The sequence below is a fragment of the Euleptes europaea genome, chromosome 5, assembly GCF_029931775.1.
Source record: "Euleptes europaea isolate rEulEur1 chromosome 5, rEulEur1.hap1, whole genome shotgun sequence".
In the NCBI taxonomy this organism is placed as follows: Eukaryota; Metazoa; Chordata; class Lepidosauria; order Squamata; family Sphaerodactylidae; genus Euleptes; species Euleptes europaea.
This window is the reverse complement of record NC_079316.1, coordinates 744,308-768,480: the sequence shown is the minus strand read 5'-3', so window position 1 is coordinate 768,480 and position 24,173 is coordinate 744,308. Positions and strand designations below refer to the sequence as shown.

At 54.5% G+C, this 24,173-nt stretch overlaps 1 protein-coding gene across 1 annotated transcript in view; it reads right to left on the bottom strand.

Moving 5' to 3' along the window:
• Positions 1-893: 893 nt before the first annotated feature.
• LOC130478118 (probable cation-transporting ATPase 13A5) overlaps positions 894-24,173 on the bottom strand; it is a 38,045-nt gene continuing 14,765 nt past the window's right edge. The window contains exons 10-26 of the mRNA XM_056850249.1: positions 22,339-22,509; positions 21,804-21,961; positions 21,011-21,199; positions 19,927-19,988; positions 17,901-18,051; positions 16,211-16,297; positions 15,010-15,166; positions 13,888-14,005; positions 12,712-12,836; positions 8,598-8,761; positions 6,827-6,949; positions 6,561-6,640; positions 4,579-4,621; positions 3,464-3,573; positions 2,311-2,407; positions 1,397-1,469; positions 894-1,072 (exon numbers count right to left, since the gene is read on the bottom strand). Of these exons, the coding sequence (XP_056706227.1) occupies positions 894-1,072; positions 1,397-1,469; positions 2,311-2,407; positions 3,464-3,573; positions 4,579-4,621; positions 6,561-6,640; positions 6,827-6,949; positions 8,598-8,761; positions 12,712-12,836; positions 13,888-14,005; positions 15,010-15,166; positions 16,211-16,297; positions 17,901-18,051; positions 19,927-19,988; positions 21,011-21,199; positions 21,804-21,961; positions 22,339-22,509 (2,087 nt within the window). The remainder of the gene's footprint in view (positions 1,073-1,396; positions 1,470-2,310; positions 2,408-3,463; positions 3,574-4,578; positions 4,622-6,560; positions 6,641-6,826; positions 6,950-8,597; positions 8,762-12,711; positions 12,837-13,887; positions 14,006-15,009; positions 15,167-16,210; positions 16,298-17,900; positions 18,052-19,926; positions 19,989-21,010; positions 21,200-21,803; positions 21,962-22,338; positions 22,510-24,173) is intronic.

Sequence of the window (24,173 nt, the reverse complement as noted above, 5' to 3'; positions counted from 1 at the left end):
TGGATTTTGAACACACAACTACACAACCCCCAAATGGCCTCATCAATCCCTTGCCAACAGCGTGGGGCCAGAGCCCCCTCTCCATGGCCGACTCCACCGGTCCTGGCAGGTCCCACACTGCCGGCATAATCTGCCTTTTGTCCAGTTAGCTTCCCAAGAGCAGGAGGGAGTCCCTGGTTCAAACCTCAGCAAGTCTCAAGCAAGGCACTGCCCTTCAGCCTCAGCCCTGGCAGTGATACTGGGAGAGTAATACTGGCCTACCTTACAGGGCTGGAATAATACACAAAGATCCTTGGGAAGAATGCCACATGGGCTGTTATTGCATCTTTTTCCAGCCCTGGCACGGTGAACACAGCCAGCCAGTCCCTGGCACCAAGCGGGGGGGGGGGGGGCTTCTGTGCCTCTGCTCAGTGGGACCCCCGCCAGAAGGGAGGAAAAAGCGATGCTCACAGTTGGTGTAGATGGGTTTCCGGAAAGGCTTCCCCTTGGAGAAGACGAAGGCCACAATGAGGCAGTTGATGGTGACCAGGGGCCAGAGGGTGGCGTCCTCGTAGCTCAGCACCAGGTGGTGGGGCTCCGTGGCGTTGGCCGACCCATTGCCGAGGCCTGGGGACAGGGTCTGATTGGCTAAAGGGCACCCTCTGGAAGAGAAGCCCCGAGAACAGTTTCCTCTGCTTCTGGCCCTGCTCGTCTACATTTATTTATTTTACTTATTATGTATTAATTCACACTTACAGCCCACCCTCATTCCCGGCCAGCTGGGCTCAGAGCTGGGTCATTTCTGCCTGTCCCTCCTGCGCTGGCGCTCCTCCCTGATGCCCAATGACCACCCTCAGCTGAGGGCCTCCCAACTTGTCCTCCGGTCCCCCCCTCCCCCCATGCAGGCTAGGCGGCTACCTGTGACTGCGGGTCTCCGAGTACCAGGGCTGCTGCTTCACAAACAGGAAGCCGCAGACCTGCACAACGAGGGTGAAGCAAACATTGAGGACCACTGAGAGCAGCAGCGGCGGAGAGAGGAGCTGTCCGGAGGGGCGATAAGGGGCCAGTGTAGGGTAGGCGTGGGTCAAGCTCACTGTGGGAAGAGAGGGAAGAGGGCAGTCCAGGGAGCCGGGGATGCAAAGGCAGACCTCCCTTCCCTCCTCCCACCCCACAGTCTGCAGTCTCGAGCGGCAGCCAAGCAGACAGAGACTTGGTTTGCGCTGAGCTGATGGGCAGAGTTAACCTCCCCCATTCCGCAATGCTGCAGCCCTGAGTCACACACCCCTCCCTACCCCTCGAATGGCTCTTTTTGATGGTCAACTAACAGGCCCAGCCTTCTAGCCACTCCCGGCCCCCGGGATCAGGCCTTAGAGACCATTTGGCTCGGACGGGTCAGGGGAAGCGCTGGCCTGCTTACTCGTGAGGCAGACGACGAGGGTGATGCAGACGTCTTGAATGAGGTACTGGTAATTCCCCAGGATCTGGAGTTGCTGCAAGGAGAAAGGCAGTTCAGCCGAGGCTTTTGCTGCTGCTGGTGGTCCTTTTAGAGAGACTGGGGCAGCCTCCATGTCCCAGGATGCTGCTGGGGGAGGGGGGGGCTCTGGGAAAGGCATCCGCAAGGTTACTGCCAGGCCATCCCTTCCGCAAACACACATTTACTGCCCTGTTGCTGTAGCGATTCCCATGCTATTTGCACTGGGAAAGCTCCCATGAGGCCAGGCTGAGGATTGCCAACCTCCAGGTATAGCCTGGAGATCTCCTGGCATTACAGCTCTTGTGATGGGGTCCCTGAACCAAGGGGCAACTGTCTGTTTTACCAGAAGAAAGAGGAAAAATGGAACTTGGGTTCAACAGGAAAACCAGCCAAAGGGATCTGATGGATGGGCATCACAAAACTCCATGGGGGAGGGGGGGGGAGGGGGGGGAGAGAGAGAGAGAGAGAGAGAGAGAGAGAGAGGGGGGGGGGGAGGGAGGGGGGGGGAGGGAGGGAGGGAGGAAGGGAGGCTTTCACCTAAGCAGGCACATGCAGTGACCGGAAGGGGGGGGGGTGTCTTGCCCTCCTCTATGACAGTGTGGCATGAGGAATGGGAATGTGTTTGCTCCATCTAAGGTAACGGCTGTGTAATGCAATGTTGTTAGACTGGTGTTTTACTTTAATTTCCCGATCACTTCAACCCCCCTTCCTGGACCTGTTTGCCAGACGCAAGAGAGCAAACCCCACAGGAAGCAAGGCCCCTCCTCACGCTCCCTTCCAATTGCTTCCCACCAGCCAAGGATTACAGTGTTGGCTGGAAGCTGCTCTCAGCTCTCCGGAGAAGTCAAGGTACTTACCCAATAAAGCAGAGACGTTCCCACGAACTGAATCAGGGCGTAAAGGGTCAGATATTTAAACACAGCAAAGGAGGAGACGAGGGCAGCACGGCCTTCTCTGTGGGGAGAAATAGGCGGGCTCTTATGGGTGGCAGGACCAGCTTAAAGCCCCTCAGGGGCAGAAGAGCGGTTCAGGCACCCAGAGGAAAAGATTCGGCCCTGGGAATGTCTGTGGCCTCGCCTGGCTCCCAGGAGAAGGGTCAGGGGCTCCGGCCAGGGCAACTGCCTGTGTGCCAGCCCTGGTCTTTCTGGGACTGGGCAAAGTGCCACCTGGCAATGTAGAGGCCAGGACAGGGATGCCAAGAGCCAAGAACGGTGCGCTGGGAATGGGTGGCACAGGCTCGGTGCGCCAGCTGTCTCCCCGCCCGCTGCAGGCTTTCCCCACCGGTCCTCCAAGAAGCTCAAGGAATTCTATTCTCCCCTCCTGCAGATGAGCAACAACAACCCTGTGAGGTTGGTGGGGCTGAGAAGGAGGGAACGGTCTAAAGCAACCCAGCGAGCCAAGGGCCCAAAACCGAGGTGTTGCTGGGAGCCCCCTGGACCCAGTGCCAAGCGTGGCTTTTCCTCTCAAACTCAGGCTCGCAGGGGCCCAATTCAGGCTGGGGAGGCTATGGGCGCTTCCTCCCCCCACACGCTATTGACCGAACTGGAAACCGCCCCACAGGGCTGCAGTTTGCCTTCCTGGGGGAACTTGCAGGTAATTATACTATGTGGTTACTCTAACGGGGCAACCAGAGGTGCCCTGGCACCCTTTCAGACAGGGGAAGTGGCCCAGGGCCAACCCCACCCCCCAGCCCTGGCCTGGCGGTCCCAATCCACGCAATCCCCCCTCCCCCTTTTTAGAGACATGCCGGGAGCTCCATCCCCAGCCCTTCCTTCAGCCTGACTCGAAGGCCCTGCCTGTCCCCACAAGGAGCTGTGACACCCATAGCATTACCCACTCTGAGTTGGGGAGGGCAGGGTTTAAGGAGGGGGGGGCTCAGTGGGGTATAAGGCCATGGAATCTGGCCTTCAGCGGAGCCGTTTTCTCCAGAGGAACTGATCTCTGTTGTCTGTATTCTGGGAGGCCTCCAGGACCCACCTGTAGGTTGGCAACCCTGGACGGAGCACCTACCTTATCATTTCCGGGACGCACTGGATGTTGGGGGTCTGGGAAGTGAAGGGCGAAGCCACCGAGGCCTCCTGCTCAGAAAGGGAGATCCCGGCGTGGGCCATTTTCAAAGCCTACAGGAACACGAAGCGGAGACGGGCAGGCCGTGAAGCAGCAGCAGCAGCGCCCCTTGGCCCTGGCCAGCCGGGAGGCAGGTGCCTTTGCGGGAGGGCCCAGCGCGGGCTCTGGAAACCCTGAAGCTCCGCTTGGGCTGCCCCCACGGGCACTGCCAAGTCCAGGCTAGGAAATCCCTGGAGGGTGGAGCCTGGGAAGGGTGGGGTTTGGGGAGGGGAGGGACACCAGTGGGGCACAATGCCACAGAGTCCACTCTCCTAAGCGGCTATTTTCTCCAGGGGAACTGATCTCTGTAGTCTGGAGATCAGGTGCCATTGATCTCCAAGTACCATCTGGAGGTTGGCAGGCCCTTGTGGGGAACAAGCACAGTTTTCAAACCCCCTGTCATTAATTCACAATATCCGCTGAAAAAAGAAATGAACCCTCCAGCCCTGTTCCCGTCCCAACACACACACACCCCTTCCAGCCGTACTCTGGCCTGCATCTGCGGATTAGCTTTTGACAAAGACTGACAAAGACGTGGCTCTAGATGCACTCATGTGCTAAGAAGAAGAAGAGTCGGCTTTTTATACGCCGACTTTCTCTACCACTTAAGGGAGAATCAAACCGACTGACAATCGCCTTCCCTTCCCCTCCCCACAACAGACACCCTGTGAGGTAGGTGGGGTTGAGAGAGCTCTAACAGAGTTGTGACTAGCCCAAGGTCACCCAGCTGGCTTCACGTGGAGGAGAGGGGAAACCAACCCGGTTCACCAGATTAAAGTCCACTGCCCCAAACCACCAATCTTAACCACTACACCATGCTGGCTCTCTCTTAATAAAGAAGGCACCACACACATAATCTAAACTTTAAAAAAAATGATGATCCCAAATCCATTTGCCCTCCCGCCCCCAACACAAGAAATCTATTTTTTTTACAGTTCCACTGATGCCAGCCCATCACGGGGGTGGGGGGGGATCAGCACTTATAAGCCCAAGAGGGGGGCATTCCGAGAGCAACCTACCCCGCAATCATTGGCTCCATCTCCACACATCCCCACGTAGTAACTGGCAGAGAGGGGAGAACACAAATTAGCTGCTCATTTTTTACATCAGGGCAATATGTACAGACACACACACACGCACAGACATCTGTTCTGCCAGCCTGGTGTGCACAAGCAACCCTGCAGGAGGAACTGCCCGTGCTGTTAGAAGAGATGGAATCTCCACCTCCTGGCACATCCAGGCAGGGGCACCTGGCTTCCCTGGCAACAAATGCCAAAGGGAGGGAGGGGCATGCTGGTGTCCTGGCCCAGCCCTCCACATGACTCACTCACAGCTGGAAGAAGGGCGTGGTACCTAGCAGGGTCACCAAAAAGCCAACAGATATGACTTCTACCGACAACGCTTCTGTTCAGAAAGGTCATAACTTCATGAAGATCGGAGCTCTACAATCCCCACCCCCATGAATCAGCAGAACAGAGGCACCAGCTATGGGGCAGCCAGGACAATGGTCCAGGTGGGGCCTGGAGATCTCCTGGAATAACAACCAATCTCCAGACTACAGAGATCCCTCCCCCTGAAGAAAATGGCTGCTTTGGAGGGGGGACGCTGTGGCACAGCGCAGTTCCATGGAGCCCGGATCACCCCTCTGGTGAGAAATTTGGCCAAGCGAAGATGTGAAGGTTCATGTGGGGGGGGGGGAGAGATCCAAATACCACCCTCACATGGTGGGGAAGGGCCTGTGATTGTCAAAGTGCAAATGACACAACCTGCCTGAACCAGAACATGGGGAAGTGTGATGGGGGCACAAAACAGAGACAGAAATGTGAAAAACTCTCCTCCGAACCTTCGTCCTCCCTTGACCTGCTTCAGGAAAATACCCGCCAGATCTGGGGCGTGTGTGTGTGTGTGCAAACACTTACACGCTTTTCTATGCCAATAACCAGATTCCACCAACTAAAAGTCTAAAAGTAGCAGGCTTTACATGCCTAAGCTCTCCTTTGAGACCAGGCCCGGTTTCTTGGGGAGCCCTGGCATCTCAGCCTCAGTTTCCCCCCGCAGTCTCAGAACAGCCAGCCTGCAGTCCGAAGCAGAGCTCCACCCTTTTAAGGCCCAGAAGTGGGCACTCCCCTTAGGATGAAGTATGCTTACTGAGAAGTAGGGTTGCCAACCTCCAGGGGGCCTGGAGTACTCTGCGAATTGTGACTGATCCCCAGACTACTGAGGCCAGTTCTGGCCTGGAGGAAACTGCAGCTCCCGAGGGCAGACTTTATGGCATACCATAGATTCTAGGCAGAATCCTTCCCCAGATTCCTCTTTCCAGAGGCTCCACCACCAAATCTCCAGGAATTTCCCCAGCTGGACTTGGCAACCCTACTAGGGATAACTCCAGTTAATCCTAGTAGTCAATTTGTTCTGCACTTGCTAAGGGTTGGCAGAATGAGCAGCCAAGGGAAGCGACAGCCCTTGAGGGAGGCCATGCAGGAATGCCAACGGAAGGTTGTTGGCAAACGGTGGGGAAGCCAAGTCAAAATGCAAATATGGTGCATTTTTGAAGGGGCCAGCAGGATGAAAACTGGGTGCTTCATTCTTCTTCAGAGTAGGCTGGGAGGAAATAAAAGGGGGGGCGCCTCCCATGTCTAGCTTTTGCCTCATGAAGACTGTCTCTCTAAGACAGGCACGGGTTTAAATGGCAGGCATCTTTTAAGGAAGAGGGGGAAGGATCTGGGGCTTTTGCTATTTTACCTTCTGTTTTATCTGGGGATGTTTTAATTATTATTGGAAGTGGCTTTGAACCAAGAGGAAAGGCAGGATAGAAATGGTTTACTAAATAAATGTGGTCATCCTGCCTGGCAAGGGAATCGCCCTCAACCTCCATGGTCAGCCTCCACAACCAAAGTGGATCGAGGGGGGTGAGAGAAGCAGCAGTGCGGGACACGCAGGGGCCCAGGTCTTCACTCCCTTCCCCCCACCCCACCCCTCCGCATGGCAGCCAGGGACCTACTTTAGCTTCTGAAATTCTTCCACAAGGCTGGATTTCTGCCCTGGAGACATCCTGGCAAACACAGTGCCATTCAAAAGTACCTGTCAAAAGGTAAAGGTGCAGCTTGCAAGCCCAGAAATGCCTTAAGTGGCAAGAGAGGGCACCTATCCATCCCATCAGAAGAAAGCCCCGACCTGCTTTCCTCATCCCAAAGGGATTAACTTCCAAGCCAAGCGTGGCAGAGAGTCTGTTTCTGCCCACCCACCACCCACCCCCGCCAAGCTTACCTTTGGTACCAAACTGCTGAAGTATTTGACGAGGACCTGATAAGATTTCCCATGCAAGGCAAAGTGGAACTCGGTGCCCGGCCCACCAAGCTCGGCCTTGCCCTCGAGGGTGATGGACAGATCCTGGAAACCAGATGAGAATTAGTCCAAGGCTCAATCCCTGCTGCTGGCTGGTGCAAGCCAGAAACGGGGGGGGGGGGGGCGGCGGAGGGGGCTCTAGGCACAGCTGGGGCAGGAACCAGACACTGTGCCGGACCAGACTGCAGCTCAGGTCTCCCCAAGAGTAAAGAGCACATGCACAGTTGCCGGGCAAATGCACGCCCATCTCCCTCCTTTCCTCCTGAAGTGGTTTGCTTTGTCTCCTGGCCCCCCTGGTTCAGCAATCTCCTATTGATGTATGGGGGCGGGGGGAGGCAGCCGCTGCAGCCGGGCTGCCCTTCAGGGAGCCCAAGAGAAACCTTACTCGGAGCCCATTTATACAGTTCCCACTCCTTGCCTCAGTCTCTCTTGCGTGTTATGATAAGGGAATTAACAAGCGGATTAAAATAACGGACAGAATTCTGACTCCATTGCTTGGCCTGCCCATGCCTTGGTGACCCAATGCACAGCTGCAGAAGTGGCCCTAGCTCAGAGCCCTTGCTTAAGGCAATGAGTGCTGGGGGGGGGGGGTTTGCTAAAAGCCCACCTGGATGCTTCCCCAAATAAGCAATGGCCAGGGACTCAGCAGGATAAGCCTCCCACAAAGTCCCCAGGGGGCCAGGAAGCCTGGGCCTGGGTTCCACCTTCAGCTCCACCCCTTACAGTTTGGAAGTCCCCCCCCCCCACTTGAACAGTTTGATCAACGTCTTCCTGGCTGCCGCTGCCACCATACCCCACGGACCTGCTGGCAAGGACATTGCAGCCCCTCGCTAAGCCTGGGACAGGCCTGTCTGGCGGGGGGTATCTGGCCGGGGGTGAGTGTCATTCTCCCTCCCCCACCACTCTTTTGGGTGAGGGAAGGAGGTTTGGGGCAGCGCGTCACCAGCTTCCGCCTCCCCTTCCAGCCCGGGCCGGGGCTGTGCAGTTTAATGGCGGGGCAGTCTGCCTGGGGGCCTCATCTGGCCAGGGGTGTGCCCCCCCTCCTGCACTGCTCCTTTTCGGTCAGAGGGGCGTCTGTCCCAAAAGGGGCAGGGGACCACCGGCTTCTCACTTGCCTCCAAAGCCCCTCAGTAGCCAGGACTGCCATAAGCTGCCTGCCACTTGACAGCACTTCTGCCTATGGGGTCTGTGAGACCCACTTCCAACCCCCACTCAGCCATCCAGCTCAGGAGGTGACCCCAGCCAGAGACTGACTCTCGGCTGCTGCAGATAAAATGGGGGAAGGGATAGCTGTGTGATAAGCAGGTGCCTCGATTCTCCCCTGGCACCTTTGGGGGTCACCCTTCCTCTAGACAGAGAAGGCTGGATTTCAACCGCTTCCAAGACTCCCTGTAGGTGAGCAGCTGTGTCCCCGAGAGCTTTTCCGTGGTCTTTCTCTCAAGAGCTCTTTCACCTTTGCAAGCTGCCTGCAGAACATTCTGTTCTGGGGCTCAGGACAGAGCGAAATCCTTGACAGTGAATAATAAAAAAACCACTGGTGAGTCTGGGGTGAGGGGCGCGGGGGCTGCTGCCTGAACAGGAGAAGCTTTTATGCCAGGGGTGCTCTAGGCTGATCCTGCATTGAGCAGGGGGTTGGACTAGATGGCCTGCATGGCCCTCCCAACTCTATGATTCTGTGGATATGCTGGCTTACTTTCCCTTCTCCAGGGCATGGATGCTTGTCCTCCATCAGCTGCCAGGCAATGGATGCTGGGGTGGATCCCTCCGGCTCACTGGCTTCCACAAGGATCACTCTGCTGCTACTGGAAATCATCCCGGAGTTCTTAGCGACGGTGATGGCTGTCTGGAGGTTGTCACCTGGGAAGCAGGAGGGGCCGGTTACAACCATGTTCTCAAAGTTGCATCAGACTGTACCTCAGAACTAAAAAGCCGGGGGGCGGGGGCTCCCCCATCCATGCTGGCCAAGGTCAGCCGTCTCAAATAAAGAGGTCTAAACTCTCCAGCAAACTGGAAGGCATATTTGTGGGCTGAAACTGCGCCAGTATTTACTTGACTCTCACCAACGAGCATGGGCCAGGATCCAAAGAGCAGTGCTAGTACTTCCGTACACTAGGGCTGGGGCGGGGGAGATGGCATCTGTATTTCTGAACATTAGTCCCCCACAACGTTTCACTTAGACTGCCGCAATGCAGTCTACATGGGGTCTCCCTTAAAGACTGTGTGGAAACTGACTTAAGGCCACAATGATGCCAAATCTTGCCTGGGGTGGGAACAGGACAGCACATCGCATCGGCTCCCCAACGGCTGTATTGGCTACATTTTTGTTTCTGGATTCAGTTCTGGATTCTGAGTTTTAAGCCTGGGCACACAGTCTGTAAGAGCCACTTAGGAGACCCTGCTCTGTAAGAGCCTAGATGCTAGAATGACATCCTCCAGGAGGGAGGCCTTTTCACTGGTTGCCACAGCACTGCGGAAGAAGAAGAGTTTTTATATGGCGACTTTCTCTACCACTTAAGGCAGAATCAAACCGGCTTACAATCACCTTCCCTTCCCCTCCCCACAACAGACACCCTGTGAGGTAGGTGGGGCTCAGAGAACTGTGACTAGCCCAAGGTCACCCAGCTGGTTTCATGTGGAGGAGTGGGGAAGCCAACCCGCTTCACCAGATTAGCCTCCGCCGTTCATGTGGAGGACTGGGGGATCAAATCCGGTTCTCCAGATCTGAGTTCACCGCTCCAAACCACCGCTCTTAACCACTACACCACACTGGCTCCACACTGGAACTAGGCACGCCTCTCCTGTTGCTGCAGACTCCCTTCTTCTGGCAGGTGTTAAGATCTCCTAAAACCTTTTGGATGACCCTGTTGACTGATGGGAACTGTAAGTTGTATTATGAGGTCTCAGGAGTAAAACAATATTTTGATTTTCCATTGTACTCTGCCTTGCAATGTGGTTAAAAACCAGAACTGGAATCTTGCAGATAAACAAATAAAATGCTTTTGAGATGGAGGTTTGCCAGTGAAAGCAGACGTGGGCTTAACATCTCACGTGGGTGTGCCCAAAGTAGCCCTTTGGATCCAGCCTCAGGTTTTCTCTTTCGGACTAAAAAAAATATTCTTTGAGACAGTGGGTACAAACACAAATGGCTGTGGCCGGAGAGAGACAAAAGGTTTACCACCTTTGCTAGAATGTCACACCTAAAGGGACAGTTAGAGGAAAAGCCCAAAGGCTATTTTCTTCCTACTGACTCCAGAGGGCAACAGACTCCCAAGGGAAGACTATGAATTCTCAGGACCTAAGGAGAAAGGTCTCTGCTCTTTGTTCATCTTCCTCAGATGGACACAAACCGCACATAACTAAACTTTTACCTACGGATTCCGTCTTGTTCAAGTGTAGAGGGACAAAGGGGAGAAGTCCAATCTCAGAACTAAAGTAATGAAGGACTTTTCAGCATTGCAGCTTCAAGATCACGAGCTTATTATCCTTCTAACAACATTGTTTAGGATAAGTATAGCGTTTAGGGCAGGGGTGGGGAACCTTTTTCCTGCCAAGGGCCATTTGCACATTTATAACATCATTCGGGGGCCATACCAGGTGTAGATCGCTCAGGGGGAGGGGAGGCTAGGGTTGCCAGGTCTCCAGCCACCACTTGGAGGTTGGCAACCCCAGGGGAGGCCACGCAGAGAAGGCTTAGAGGGCGCCCCCACTCCCCCGCTCCTTTTCCCCCTGCCAGGCGGGAGGGCAGCCAGCGGTGGGCCCAAGCAAACGAGGCGCCAGGGGGGCGCAGCCTGAAGTCGATCGGCAAGGGAGGAAGGAAGGAAAACAGAGAAAGAGGCAAAGGGAGAGAGGGAGAAAGAAATGGAAAGAGGGGGAGAAAGAAAAGGACAGAGGGAGACAGACAAAGAAAGACACAGAAAGAGAGGAAGAGAGGAAAAACCTTCCCCCTCCCCCCACACACACCCTCCGGCCCCACACGACCTGGCTCCATGCCCTCCCACCCCCAGAGTCAACAAAAGGCTCCCCGAAGCCCGATCAGCTCCTGCAAGCATGCTCTGCCGCAGGGATCCGCGGGCCTCTTCCCCCTCCTCGCTGCTCAACAGCCGACAGGCAGCAAGAGGGGCTTACAGTGTGCCCCGGCGTTCCTGCACGCTGCGGCTATAGGGGGCAGCCTTGGGGGAAGCGTCCCTCCCCCTCCTCTTGCCTATTAACAGCCGTCAGTCGGTGAGAGGTGGACCAAAGGGCGCTGCAGCGCCCCTGCAAGCCGTGGCCCCAGGAACACCCTCAGGGAGGGCTGCCCTGTGCCGTGCCTCCTCGGTGGGCTCCGGAGCTCCCGAGGGCCAAAAAAAATGTCCTCGGGGGCCGTATGCGGCCCCCGGGCCTGAGGTTCCCCATCCCTGGTTTAGGGCAAAAGGATTGTGTGTTTTCACCCTTTCTTTATATCCTGGGTCAGCCTGGTGCTTCTACAGACCATGTGTACTCTTTTTACTTTTGTTCATTAAACTTTCTCTGTGTTTGCTGTCTGCAAACACACCATGCCTATGCTGCTCCACTTTCCAGTGGCTGCAGTTGAGCTCACCATCCTTAAAGAGGGGAAAGCATGCAAGTGTGAAAGCGCAATAAATCATCCCCACGCTCTCGCTAGTGTGAGTAAAGACGGAGATGCGGCCACTATGCAGAGCCTTTAAATGGCAACACGAAGTGCCAGATGTATAAATCCATCTTGCAGGAGATACTCGTGCAGATTCCTTGTTGTCAGTGGTTACTACCCAAAGGGGGGTTGGCAATTCCCTAGGAGTCAGGGGACGGGTTGCCTTGCTGGGCAGAGACCCAGGAGGGTGGTGGGGACTAGACCAGAGGGAAGGGGGATTGCAAGACAATTCCTTCAAAAAATGAACAGGAAGGAGGGCCATTGAGGGAATGCCAAACAAAGCAGAAAAGTTGGTTCTTGTAGGTTATCCGGGCTGTGTAACCGTGGTCTTGGTATTTTCTTTCCTGACGTTTCGCCAGCAGCTGTGGTAGGCATCTTCAGAGGAGTAACTGAAGGAAGTGTGTCCTTCAGTGTTACTCCTCTGAAGTTGCCTGCCACAGCTGCTGGCGAAACGTCAGGAAAGAAAATACCAAGACCACGGTTACACAGCCCGGATAACCTACAAGAACCAATGAACTCTGACCATGAAAGCCTTCGACAAAGCAGAAAAGTATTCACTTGCTGGCAGAAGGCGATGATCAAGGGGGATACATGAATCTCCCAGGGATGGAATTCTGTAAATTTTGGCGCCATGACTAAGAAGGTTCTTTCTTGGGTTGCCCTCCATGTAGCCTCAGATGATGTAACTGGTGTAATAAATGAAAGATTTAACACTTTTCAATGTTATAAATTTTAATTTTATATCCAAATATGCTGGTAATCCTAACTACTGTTACTATATTGTAGGGTTGCCAACCTACAGGTGGGCCCTGGAGTTCTCCTGGCATTACAATTGATCTCCAGACAAGTGACACAGGGCCCAGGAGTCCGTCCCCCCCCCACCTCTCTCAGGTACTGGGTATATTTTGCTTACATAAAACTTTTAAATTCCATAAATATGCTAGTTAGTATAATTTTTAATGCCACCTAAGCTATTAATGATAAGTTCTATATTGCTAAATCAACACAATGAATTCAGATTTGATAGGAAAGTAACCAGTGAATATATTTCAAATTTTCTCACAATTCCAATTCCCCCCCCCAAAAAAAAATCCTGGGTGAGAAAAATTATCTTTCCTCTCCTGCCTTCAAAGGTTTTCTGAAGACGACCCCTGGCTACCTGTGACCATGACGCTCCGGATGCAGGCAGCCGTGAGCTCCTCTAGGACGGGTCTGGTCTCGCTCTTCAGCCGGTTCTCCATGACAAGAAGGCCCAGGAAGGTCAGGCCGGACTCCACCTCCTCCCTTGAGGGGGACGGAAGGAAAGAGGGCAGGGGGAGTCACTCCCATGAGGGATACATAGAAGCCACTAAGCGTGAACTCGAAGAGCACGATCCTGCCACTTCTGGCTCTGGTTTCGGTCCCCTGCATCAACTCACAGCTGTCCTTCAAGGGCAATGGGGGGCCCTGGCAGCACGGCATCTCAGGAAAAAGAAACCGAGATCTCTCAAGTTACCGAAGGGCCCCAAAAGCAGCCATGGGGTTGGTGGGGGCCCAATGGATTGGGGCAGTTGCACTGAGGAAGGTGACATTACCCCCCTCCCTATTTCCCAAACTAAAAATGCTGCTCCTGGGACTTAAAGTATTGGGGGTGGGAACAGGACCATGGGGAAGACCTCCCCCTTGGCCCATGCAGACTCCCCCTCCCACCTCACCACGCTGGCCACATGAACACATGAAGCTGCCCATCAGTTCTTGTAGGTTATCCAGGCTGTGTGACCGTGGTCTTGGTATTTTCTTTCCTAACGTTTCGCCAGCAGCTGTGGCAGGCATCTTCAGAGGAGTAACACTGAAGGACAGTGTCTCTCAGTCATGAGAGCTGCCTTATACTGAATCAGACCCCCCTTGGTCCATCGAAGTCAATATTGGCTACTCAGACCGGCAGCGACTCTCCAGGGTCTCAGGCAAGGGCCTTTCACATCACCTTACTTGCCTAGTCTTTTTAACTGGAGATGTCAGGGATTGAACCTGGGACCTTCTGCATGCCAAGCAGAGGCTCTACCACTGAGCCACGGCCCCTCCCTCCAGTCAGGGCAACCAACCGGCTTTCTATAAATAAGGCACCAAACAGAAGGCTGACTGGATAAACACCTCAGGGCCTTGGGGAAAGGACAGAGGACACCTTGTGTGAAGGACATTTGTGGACTCATTTGTACACACTCTTTGAGTTGGATAAGATGGCACTAAATACTCGGCTGTGTCTAGGTAACTTTTTCTCTGTGAGCAGGGCTGTTACCTTCGGTGGCGCTGCCCCCAATGCCCCCCTTGACTATGGGAGAATCTCCGCAGGCCTTACCTTTCCAAGCCATCCAGGTCGGTGCCCCTGCCCATGGTGAGCGCCTTGTGGGCCAGCGCGATGACTCGGAAGCCTTGCGATGTGTAGAATTGGAGCTCCGTGGGGAAGTTCCTTGGAACTGTCAAGGGGAGAGGAGGCAATTCCCGTCAGAGAGAGAGGTCATTTGTGACTATTTCAGCATTCTCCCTAGTGGAAAACAAAAAACCCCACTGTTGGATCAGGCTGAGGTCTGAACCTGACCAGCACCCACTGTGAAACTGACCAATAAGCAGCCTCATACTATTCCAGCTTCCAGGGGAGGGATTGCATGAGGGGGAAAGACAAGTGGGAGGGAGAAGCGAGAATGGGCATGGGGAGAAAACCCTGAATTGTCAAGTATGCACAGGACTTTCGCATTGGGATTGAGGCAGACATTAAACTCAGGATAAAACAGCACCACAAACTGCAGGGAAAACGCGAGGGGAGAGCAAGGTGACTTCTAAAGGTCAGAAAACACATGCATAATCAAAACAGAGCCCTATTTCAGTGCTTGATGGCAACGGAAACAACCCCTGCACAAAAGGCCGGGGAAACTGTTAGCAGGAAGCCCTCCTCGCCCTTCAGTCGTCTCACGCAGGCAGGCACACCACCGGACGCTCCCGTGACGAATCAATGTGGGACCCATCAGGATTTCATAACTGTGGCTCATTTGTTGGCTGTTCTTGCCCCTTTTGTGTTTGGTTCCCTCGTGTGCCAACCCAGCCTCTCACAGAAAGCAACTGAGGAGGCCATGAAGCCGCTCCAACAAGCCAAGACAAACACGACAGTTGCTTCACAGATAATCGAAGCCTTTGTGTGTGAAAACAGTCAGAGAGTGAAAGAGAAGCTGTACAGGGGGGGCACGGCCGTGCCATCGCAGGCAAATGTTCACATGTCCCCCAGAATGCGTGCACATCAGAAACATGACTGGGAGAGGGCTCCAGACATGCGTGCACCAAAACGTGCACCTCCCCGGTATGCAACACCCTCCTTGCCAGAGTTCCCCCATAGCACACGTAGTGGGTATATCTGCCCTCGGCCGGAGCAGGACAGAATCCACAGAGCCCTCCCTGCCTCTGGGTCTCTCTCTCTCTCTGCCTTTACCGCTCTTTGCTGTGCAAAAGTTGGCCACCATCTCTGGGGCTCCTTTCATGCAGAGGTCGTACGAGTCCCTCCCGAGCTCCTGCACAATGACTGACATCCTCTGGAGAGAGGAGGAGAAAGGAAACTGGTGCAAGATCACGATCCCTTCCACGGAGGCCTGTAAATTGGGGTGGAGGGGTGGGAAACAGGAAGGTCTAAGTCAGGGCTCTGCATGCAAATGGGATGAAGACCTATTGGGTTGGACACACACCTCTCTTCCGGTAACAGTGGACTGTCTTCTCTCATATGTTCCTGCCTGGAATTTAAGACCATGGGGAGAGGCCCTCCTGATGGAGAGGGGCTGTGGCTCAGTGGCAGAGCGTCTGCTTGGCATGCAGAAGGTCCCAGGTTCAATCCCCGGCATCTCCAGTTAAAGGGACTAGGCAAGCAGGGTGATGGGAAAGACCTCTGTGCCTGAGACCCTGTGGAGAGCCGCTGCCAGTCTGAGTAGACAATACTGACTTTAGTAGCAGTCCTGCGTTGTGATTTTAAATTCTGGTTTCATGTTTTTCATGAATGTGTTTTATCTGGGTTTGTCAGCCACCTCGAGCTCTCTCAGGAAGAAAGGCAGCTACTAAACGGTTTAAACAAACAAACAAATAACAGATTCACAGGATCCAAGGCAACATCTGTGCCTGTTTTCAAGGTGGTTTACTTCCTAAGAAATCCCTCCAAGAAATCCTGGCAATCTGCCCTTTTGTACTGCTACCGACAGACTAACACGGCTATTCATCGTGATCTACCTCCATTGAAGGCACCACATTGAGCCGTACAGAATGGAAATCCATCCGCCTTGTAAAGAAGGATAGATGCACTCCCATTCTAATTGTATACATTTTGTTAGTCTTTAAGGTGCTACTGGACTCTTGCTCTTTTCTACTGGCAATCACAGTTCTGCGAGGCATTTGGGCACTCTCAGACAAAGACGGTTCCCAGAGTTCCATGGGGACATCTAAAAAGCCAGTTCATCTTCAAAGATTTCCTTGTTCCTGCCTTCATCCCACCCATCTTCCCACCTGCATAATCGTAAAGGTTTCCAGTTGCTGCACCTGCCCTGCTTCTGATTGGCCCACTTCCCAGTTTCAGCTGGCCCTCCTCACAACGGGTCTGACTCTGATCTGACGACAGGGGTTGGCTTTCCAGTGAGAGGTTCAGTGCATACCTGGGAAGCGGAAGGTCCTGGCTTGATAACTGTATGCTCATCTGCCCTGCTGGTTTTACTGCCCTGTGGACTGGCCTCTTCCATTTCCTATAGCCAAAAAAGAAAGAAAGAAAGAAAGAAAGAAAGAAAGAAAGAAAGAAAGAAAGAAAGAAAGAAAGAAAGAAAGAAAGAAAGAAAGAAAGAAAGAAAGAAAGAAAGAAAGAAAGAAAGAAAGAAAGAAAGAAAGAAAGAAAGGCACAGTGAAGGAATCCTGGCTGCCTTCCACCTTCTAGCCAGGGGGTGGCTCTGCGTGTGTGTGTGGAGGGGGGATTCTGGGCTCATTTCCCCCACATTTACACCTTCAGCTCAAAAGTAACTTCTGCTCCAAATCCAAGTTGCTCTGCTGGATGTTTGGTTGTTTTATTGTCTGTTTGGAGCAGGAATGCACTATTTGTCTATGCTTTAATTTAGTATTTGCTTAGGATAATCCCCCCCACTATTGTATCAAATCCGTCAGTAAACTCCACATTCCTTTTTAAACCTTTAAATAAGGTCTCTGTTACCCTATTCCTACTCACAGTCACCTCTCTAGGTAAAAGCGACTTGTTTTCCACTCCCTGCACCAACATGCAGGCTAGTTCCCCGTGTCGGTCTGAGCACGTGTTCATGTGTTTGTGGGCGTGCGGCAACACATCCTCTGTGCCACCCGCCTGGCCACAAGGACCCAGGGCAGAGGCTGAAACTCAAGGAGGGAGCTGGCAGAGAGCAGAAGCACATTCCAGAAACCAGGCGGCAGTTACGCCCCCGAGCATTGAGGGAGGCATCCAGCTGACTTTGGACTGACCTTCGGAGACCTTTCAGTTGGCAGCTGTGGCATGTCACGGCAAGTGCCAACCGCAGCCTCAGGATTTTGACACCCTGGCACGGCACAGCCCTCTTGCCCAAAACTCCATCCACGTGCTAAGAGAAACCAGGCTTCCCATGTGCGGCTAAGGTGAGCCAGAAAGCCCCTGTCTCCAGCCGGCATCTCAGCCCTGATCCGAGGCCAGAATTCTGCCTGCCAGTCATGCCAGCACACCCATCCCCCTGAGGTATGACTCCAAGGAGCACCGTGAGTCAGCTGACCATGCATCTGCGGGCATATCATGGGCACCTTGTTGGATGCAATTGAAGAGGGGGGCACTGGGACCCCCCTCTCCCAAAGGATTCCACGGTGGGGATGATACACCTGCGTTCCTTCCCTGTTCCTCCAGTGGGCCCACCCGGCACCCTGCCTGGCACCAGAGGCTGCTGGCGCAGGGGCCATTCCGCTCCTCACAGCCGCTGCCATAGCCATAGGGCCTCACGGTCTCTGGTAGCAGGAGCAGAACGAGGCCTCTGCATCAGTTGCTGGGGAGCATGGGAGGGAGGATGCTGTCGTGGTCAGCTGAGAGGCAGCAGATTGGCCAGTGTGTGGGAGGCAGAATGCTGGACTTGGTGGGCCTTTGGACTGAATTCAACAGGGCTCTTCTTCTGTTCTTATGTCTGTCAGTGCCCGTCACAGTATTGCTGAAAGGAGGCAGCCCCCCCACAACCCCCATCTTAACCCTCACCCTCTCACCCCGCCCCACCCACCAGGAATGAGAAAAGGCCCAGTGGAGAGAAAGAGCCCTCGCTGGAGCGCCTTCCCTTCTCCGGGCTTCTGCTTTCGTAAGGAGCGAGGAGGACTCACCCAGCCGGTGCCTTCAAACATCTTCAGGTCCAACGGGTCTCCCTGGATCTTCCCTTCCAGGACCAGCAGGGAGTGGCAGGCGGCCATGGCGCGGCAGAGAGGCCCCCAGGGCAGAGGCCGGCCGGAGGAAAAGCTGTGGGCCTTCTGGAAGCTGAGGCAAAGCAGAGGAACTGCGTTGGGGGGGGGCTGCACCCGAGGGCAGCGTTTAATCAGCACATGGGGACTCCGTGCCAGCCAGTGGGCTACACACACCACGGAGCAGGCCTGTCGCTCGAGGCGCAGGGCATCACACCACACCTTCCCGAGTCCAGGGACAGATGCCTCCTTGGCCATGCACCCAGTCCCACCGAAACACCTGGGCTCTGAGGGGCGGCGGGGACAGCAGGTTGCCCCCACCCCATGCCTGGCCAGTTGGAGAGCTGGGCCGGGGCCGTTGACAGGCTGGGTGGAGCAGCATGTTAATTAAATCTCTTGGCATTAATGTTTCCTTCAGAACAATCTTCTCCCTGCCCTGTGGCAGATCCTCAGGAATGTGGTTCTGCTCCTCTCCTGCCCACTCGTCAGATGCCAGGAGGAAGGCGCTCGTGGTGACTGTCTCTGCTGTGCCTGGCTGGGCTGGGGGAGGAGGAAAAGGGCTCCATGCCTCCCTGGGAAACAGGCCAGGCACTTCCGGGCTCTGTTTTGAAATCCATTCACGTGTGCAGGATGAACAAAGGGACCTTCTGCGGGCCGGCCGGGCCAGGGCTGGGGCTGGATCCAGTCTCTGGCGCAAAGGATGAGGCAGCCCCACCCTGGCCGGCCCTCAGGCGAGGCTACGGCTGATGGAGTCCCCCCCCCGCCCATGTCCCAGGTCAGGCATCTCCTGCCAGGGCCTGCCAAAGGGTTCTGGGGGCTCTGCCAGGATGCACCGCTGCCCTCATCCCCTTGTTCCCAACGGAGGCTCCTGGGGCCCTTCAGGCCAAATGCTTGAGGAATGTAGGAGAAGAAGAAGAGATGGTTTTTATACCCCACTTTTCTCTACCTTTAAGGAGTCTCAAAGAGGCTTACAACAGACACCCTGTGAGGTAGGTGGGGCTGAGAGGGTTCTGAGCTGTGACTAGCCCAAAGTCACCCAGCAGGCTTCATGTGTAGGAGTGCGGGAATCAAACCCTATTCTCCAGATTAGAGTCCATCACTCATGTAGAGGAGCGGGGGATCAATCCTTCTCCATCACTGGACCTCGCAGCTAGGAAAAGTTGCCCCACAAAGTTCCTGCTAGTCAGGGCCCTGGCTCAGTAGAAGAGTCTCTCCTGGGCATGCAGGAGGTTCCAGGTTCAATCCCCGCCATCTCCAGTTAAAAGGGCCAGGGGGGAGGTGATGGGAAAGACCCCTGCCTCAGACCCCGGAGAGCGGCTGCCAGTTACAATAGACAATACCGACCCTGATGGACCGAGGGCCTGACTCAGTCCAAGGCCAGTGCTTGTGTTCACGTGACAGGGGCACTCAGGACCCCCAGGCTCAGCCACCCACAGGTCCTGGCTGTGATACCCCCCAAGGTTGGGCGTGGGCATGAAGCTGGACCCACATGGGGCTGCAGAGCTGTCTAGGGCCCACCTGCATGGGGGATCCAGCCTCAGGCGAGACTGACCTGCAGCGGGGTGTGCCCCTCCTCCACAATACTGAAAGCAGCCTCAGGAGGGGGGGCGGAGGTTGCTGCTGCAGCTGCTGAGAATTCTGCCCCCACCCCACCCTCTTCTCCGGCTGCTTCCCTCCCAGCAGAAAATTTCCCCCTCTGCATGGAGAAAACAGGCGGCTATGGTGGTGGGAGGTCATTTTGAGTAGGGAAACAGCCAGAGGGGAAAGGGTTAAGCACCCCTGCCCCATTCAAACATTCTTGGGCAGCTGCTTTCGATTTTTTTTAAAGGGGGAAAGAGGGGAGTGGAGTCTTGTTTTGGGGGTGGAGTCTCGATCTGCGTCCCAAAGCTTCCTGCTTCCTGATCCTGAAAGATGATTTTTGACAACCGAAGCAGAAGGATGCCGTCCTTACCTGCCTCCTTGGCAAGGGACGGCGCCCCAGAGGTCCAGGCCGTCTTCCGTCAGGGTGCCAGTCTAGGTTCAAGGAAACAGAGCAGCTTCAGTGCCAGGGGGCAAGGGCTCCGATCCACCACGAGAGCAACACCCACGAGAGCAACTCAGGACCGGCGGATTCTTCTTGAGTGAATGGTGTTGAGGCAGGGGTTCACAAAGTGTGGGGAGGGGGCACCGGCAAGTGGAGGAAAACTCGGGGGGGGGGGCTTCTTTCCCTCAGACCCTGCAATGGAAGCCTGACCCCTGACCCTAATTGACTCTGCCAACTCTATGATGCTACGATTTTGGTTACTGAGCCCGTGTGGAACAAGCAGCACATTTTAAATGTTAAAATGCTGAGTGTCAATTGAGGCCCAATGTGGCGTAGGGGTTAAAGTGCTGGCCTAGGACCTGAAAGACCCGGGTTCAAATCCCTACTCTGCCATGGAAGCTGGCCAGGTGCCCTTGGGCAGGTCATGCCCTCCCTGCCTAATCGTGACTATTTATTCATATCCTGCTTTTCTCTACATTTGGGACTCAAGGCAGCTTTTAGAACATCATTCTCCCCCCCTCCGATTTCAAACAACAACAGTCCTGCGAGGTAAGCCAGGCTGTCGGGGCCAAGCTCGCTTCCATGGCAGGAGTGGGGATTCGAACCCAGGTAACCCAGGGTCCTAGTCCGCCACTCTATCCACCACACCACACTATCAACCTACCTCACAGGTTTGTTCTGAGAATAAAATGGAGGAGAGTAAGCTGCTTTGGGTCCCCATGGGGAGAAAAGTGGGGTATAAATGAAGTAAATAATAATAATTTTCTCAATCATTACAACAGTCCTGTACGGTAGGTCGGTAACATTATCTCCATATTGCCAGTGGGAGGCTGAAAGTAAAAGAGAGTGAGAGTGGCCCAGCCTGAGGACTGGGGGCCAGACGGGAAGTGGGGACACCCCCTCCCAGCTCCTGCTGAGGCATACCGGGTTCTGCTCTGGACAGCCAAACCTTTCTCCACCACCCTGCCCCCTCCCTGGCCAGTGCAAACACGGGGAGGCCCTTTTCACACACCTTGTCAAAGCACACCAGATTGATTTGCCCACAGATGTTGATCCTCTGCGGGCTGATGCAGAAAATCCTCTTCTTTTTCAGCCTCCGCTGGGCATAAACGATGCCCGTGGTCAGGGCGGCAGGGAGGGCTGGGGGCACGGGGACCGTGAAGAGGAGGAGCGCCATGGCCAAGGTGTCTGCTCCGGATTGCTGAGGGAAGAGAGCGGGCAGAGGGTCACCACAGAACATGGCTGCATGCCCTGGGGAGGGGCGGCCTGGCCCTGGGCAGAGAGGGGGGAGAGGGTCAGGCAAACCCCAGCTGGAGGCGCAACTAGGAAGATGCTGGACATCAATAAGGACAAAATCCACCTCGCACCTTTTATGAAGACCAAACAAAATGACACACAACAGTGTGCATCTGGCTGGACCAAATGATCATGTGGCCATGCAAGGGGGGAGCTGGGGTCGTTGTCCTGCTTTCCCCACGTACACTTGCTGTATGTCTGCATTTACTCTGTACAGGTGTGAAAGTTGGACAATGAAGAAAGCTGGCAGAAAGGGAGTCTCAGAGGGCAGCCAAGTTGGTCCACAGTGGGACAGCTGGACTGGAGTCCAGAAGAACCTTCGAGACCCACAAGAGTTTCGGGGTGTGAGCTTTCAAGAGCCAGAGCTCCCATGGTCAGGAATACAGTTGGTTCCCATCAGCTCATGCCAACCCCAAGCCCCACCCACCCGCAAGCCACTCTCTCTTGGATTGCCCCTCCGCTCCCTGGTTTTAGGGAGCACAAGCCCCCCCCCCGTTTCCAGTCCTCACCTTGTGCTTGGTATAAACATAAACGGCGTAGACCAGGCCCAGCACAGCGATCACAGCCAGGCCCAAGATGAACTTGAAGGCGTCTCGGTAGATCTTGAAGTTCAGGGGCTTTGGGTAAAGGATGGACCTCACCAGGTCTCCCTTAGCTGTGTTAAAGCCTGCAGCGAGACGCCCCGTTGGAAAGAGGGTCAAGCCATGAGGACTAAAGAAAACCTCCACATTCAGAGGCAGTCAACTTCTGAATCCCAGAGCCAGGGGGCAACGTCAGGGGAAGGCCTCGGCCTCTATACCCTGTTGCTGGACCTCCAGAGGAACTGGTTGGCCCCTGTGTGAGATGGGGATGCTGGACCACATGGACCCTCACTGGTCTGATCCAGCAGGGCTCTTCTTACGCTCTCAGAGGCTGTAGCATGGCTCTCTAGAGGGGTAGCCGGCCACAAGACTGCTCTGCGGGGGGTCGCTGGCTTGCCTGGTTTGAGCCAACTTCAGCACCACCCCCCGGCCCCCTCCCTCCCGGCAAGGAGCCCCCGCTCACCCGTCTGCAACACGACTGCTCTGGGGGCCCCATTGCTGGTTTGCCTCGTCTGGATGACTTCCGTGCCGCAGAAGAGGACATGCCGCCGGTAGTCCTCCACACTGTGGGTCTTCCAGGGAAGGGTGTTCTCCGTGTGGGGCAGGGCGGTCTTCGTCACAGGGACGCTTTCGCCTGAAACACACCCCCACGCCCCACCTGGCTCAGAAAGCCGGTCTGGACCCACAGGCCTCTCTGCGCAAGACACTCACCTGCTTCCGGGACCGGAAGGCCGGGGAGTTTAACTCCCCTGGCCGAAACGCAAGCAAGAAATGCCATGAACAAGCAAGCAAACAAATAAATATTTGGCCAAATGGAGGAATCATTAGAGAATTGTGGTCTCATGTTCTACGAAATCTGGTTGTGGCTGCAGGGTTGTTAGTCAGGAGCCCCTGGAAACAAAATACCCCACCATCTATTGAAATCTGGCTCAGGAAATGTTGGCTAACCGTGGTGGTTACAGAGAAAATAGCTGTTTGTGAGAGATCACAAGTGGTTCGCAGGCAGAGATGCTGAGCCCGGCCTGGCCAGGGGAGGGTGGGCTATAAGATTAATCAAGAAAACCAATTAAGAGAAGGAACTAGATGAACGCCATCGTCATTTGCACAAAGGTGCTCTCTGTTCACAAAGTGCTGGAACACAACTGAACTTGGAGAACGGACTGTGCTTGCGGTTCTTAGCAGTGTAGGAACGAAGGGTTGTTGTTGTTTTTAGAACAGTGATTTTTCTAGGACAGAGATTAAACTTACAGTAATGTGCTTACTAATGAGAAGACTGGAAATGGTTATAAGAGTTTGCAGAGAAGGTGATTTGGAACCATTAAAATTAGTCATGGTTGAATAGTAAGTCCGTTAGTTAATTCTTTTTTGTCATGTATTTATTTAGGGGTTTCCTTATGATATTAAGGCTTCTTTTTCTGTCTAAGATTACTAGTAAAATAAAACATTATTTAAAAATAAATAAGTCTGTAAGGGGGCATCGCTCTCCAGCAAGCCCCTGGTGCAGTCTGGTGGGCAAAGAGCAGGGGCACTTTTGGAAGGGGTCTACAGAGCAGATGGCACACCTAGGAGAGCCATATAAGGGACCCCGATCCACATGCTGCAGAGGAAGCCCCCAACCCCCCAGTGGAACACTGGCCCTGGGAAACATAACTGCACACATTCTCATGCTGCATGGCATGCTCTCCCGGGATGTGTGGCAGCTCCCAATGCCTTTGGAGGGGAGGGATGACAAAAACCACCAAAGGAGGAGGTGGGAGCTACGGTGTAGGGCTGCATGACCCACGAATACCTCCAATAATACCTCCAGGAGGGAGAGCACCCCCACCCACTCATTAACATACACAAACTAGAATGGAGAGACCCCAAGATATCATATAGAGGATGGCGCCAAGTTGTTTTCTGTTGCCCCAGAAAGTTGGACCAGAACCAACGGGTTGAAATCAAATCAAAAGAGTTTCTGTCTAGATATTAGGAAGAATTTTCTAACAGTTAAGAGCGGTTCCTCAGTGGAACAGGCTTCCTCGGGAGGTGGTAAGCGCTCCTTCCCTGGAGGTTTTTAAGCAGAGGCTAAATGGCCATCTGTCAGCAAAGCTGATTCTGTGACCTTAGGCAGATCATAGAGAGGGAGGGCATCTTGGCCATCTTCTGGGCATGGAGTAGGGATCACTGGGGGTGTGGGGGGGCAGCTGTGAAATTCCTGCATTGTGCAGGGGGTTGGATGATCCTGGTGGTCCCTTCCAACTCTATGATTCCATGAAGATACGGCCCAAAAGAGGGAACCCCCTCATTCTCCAGACT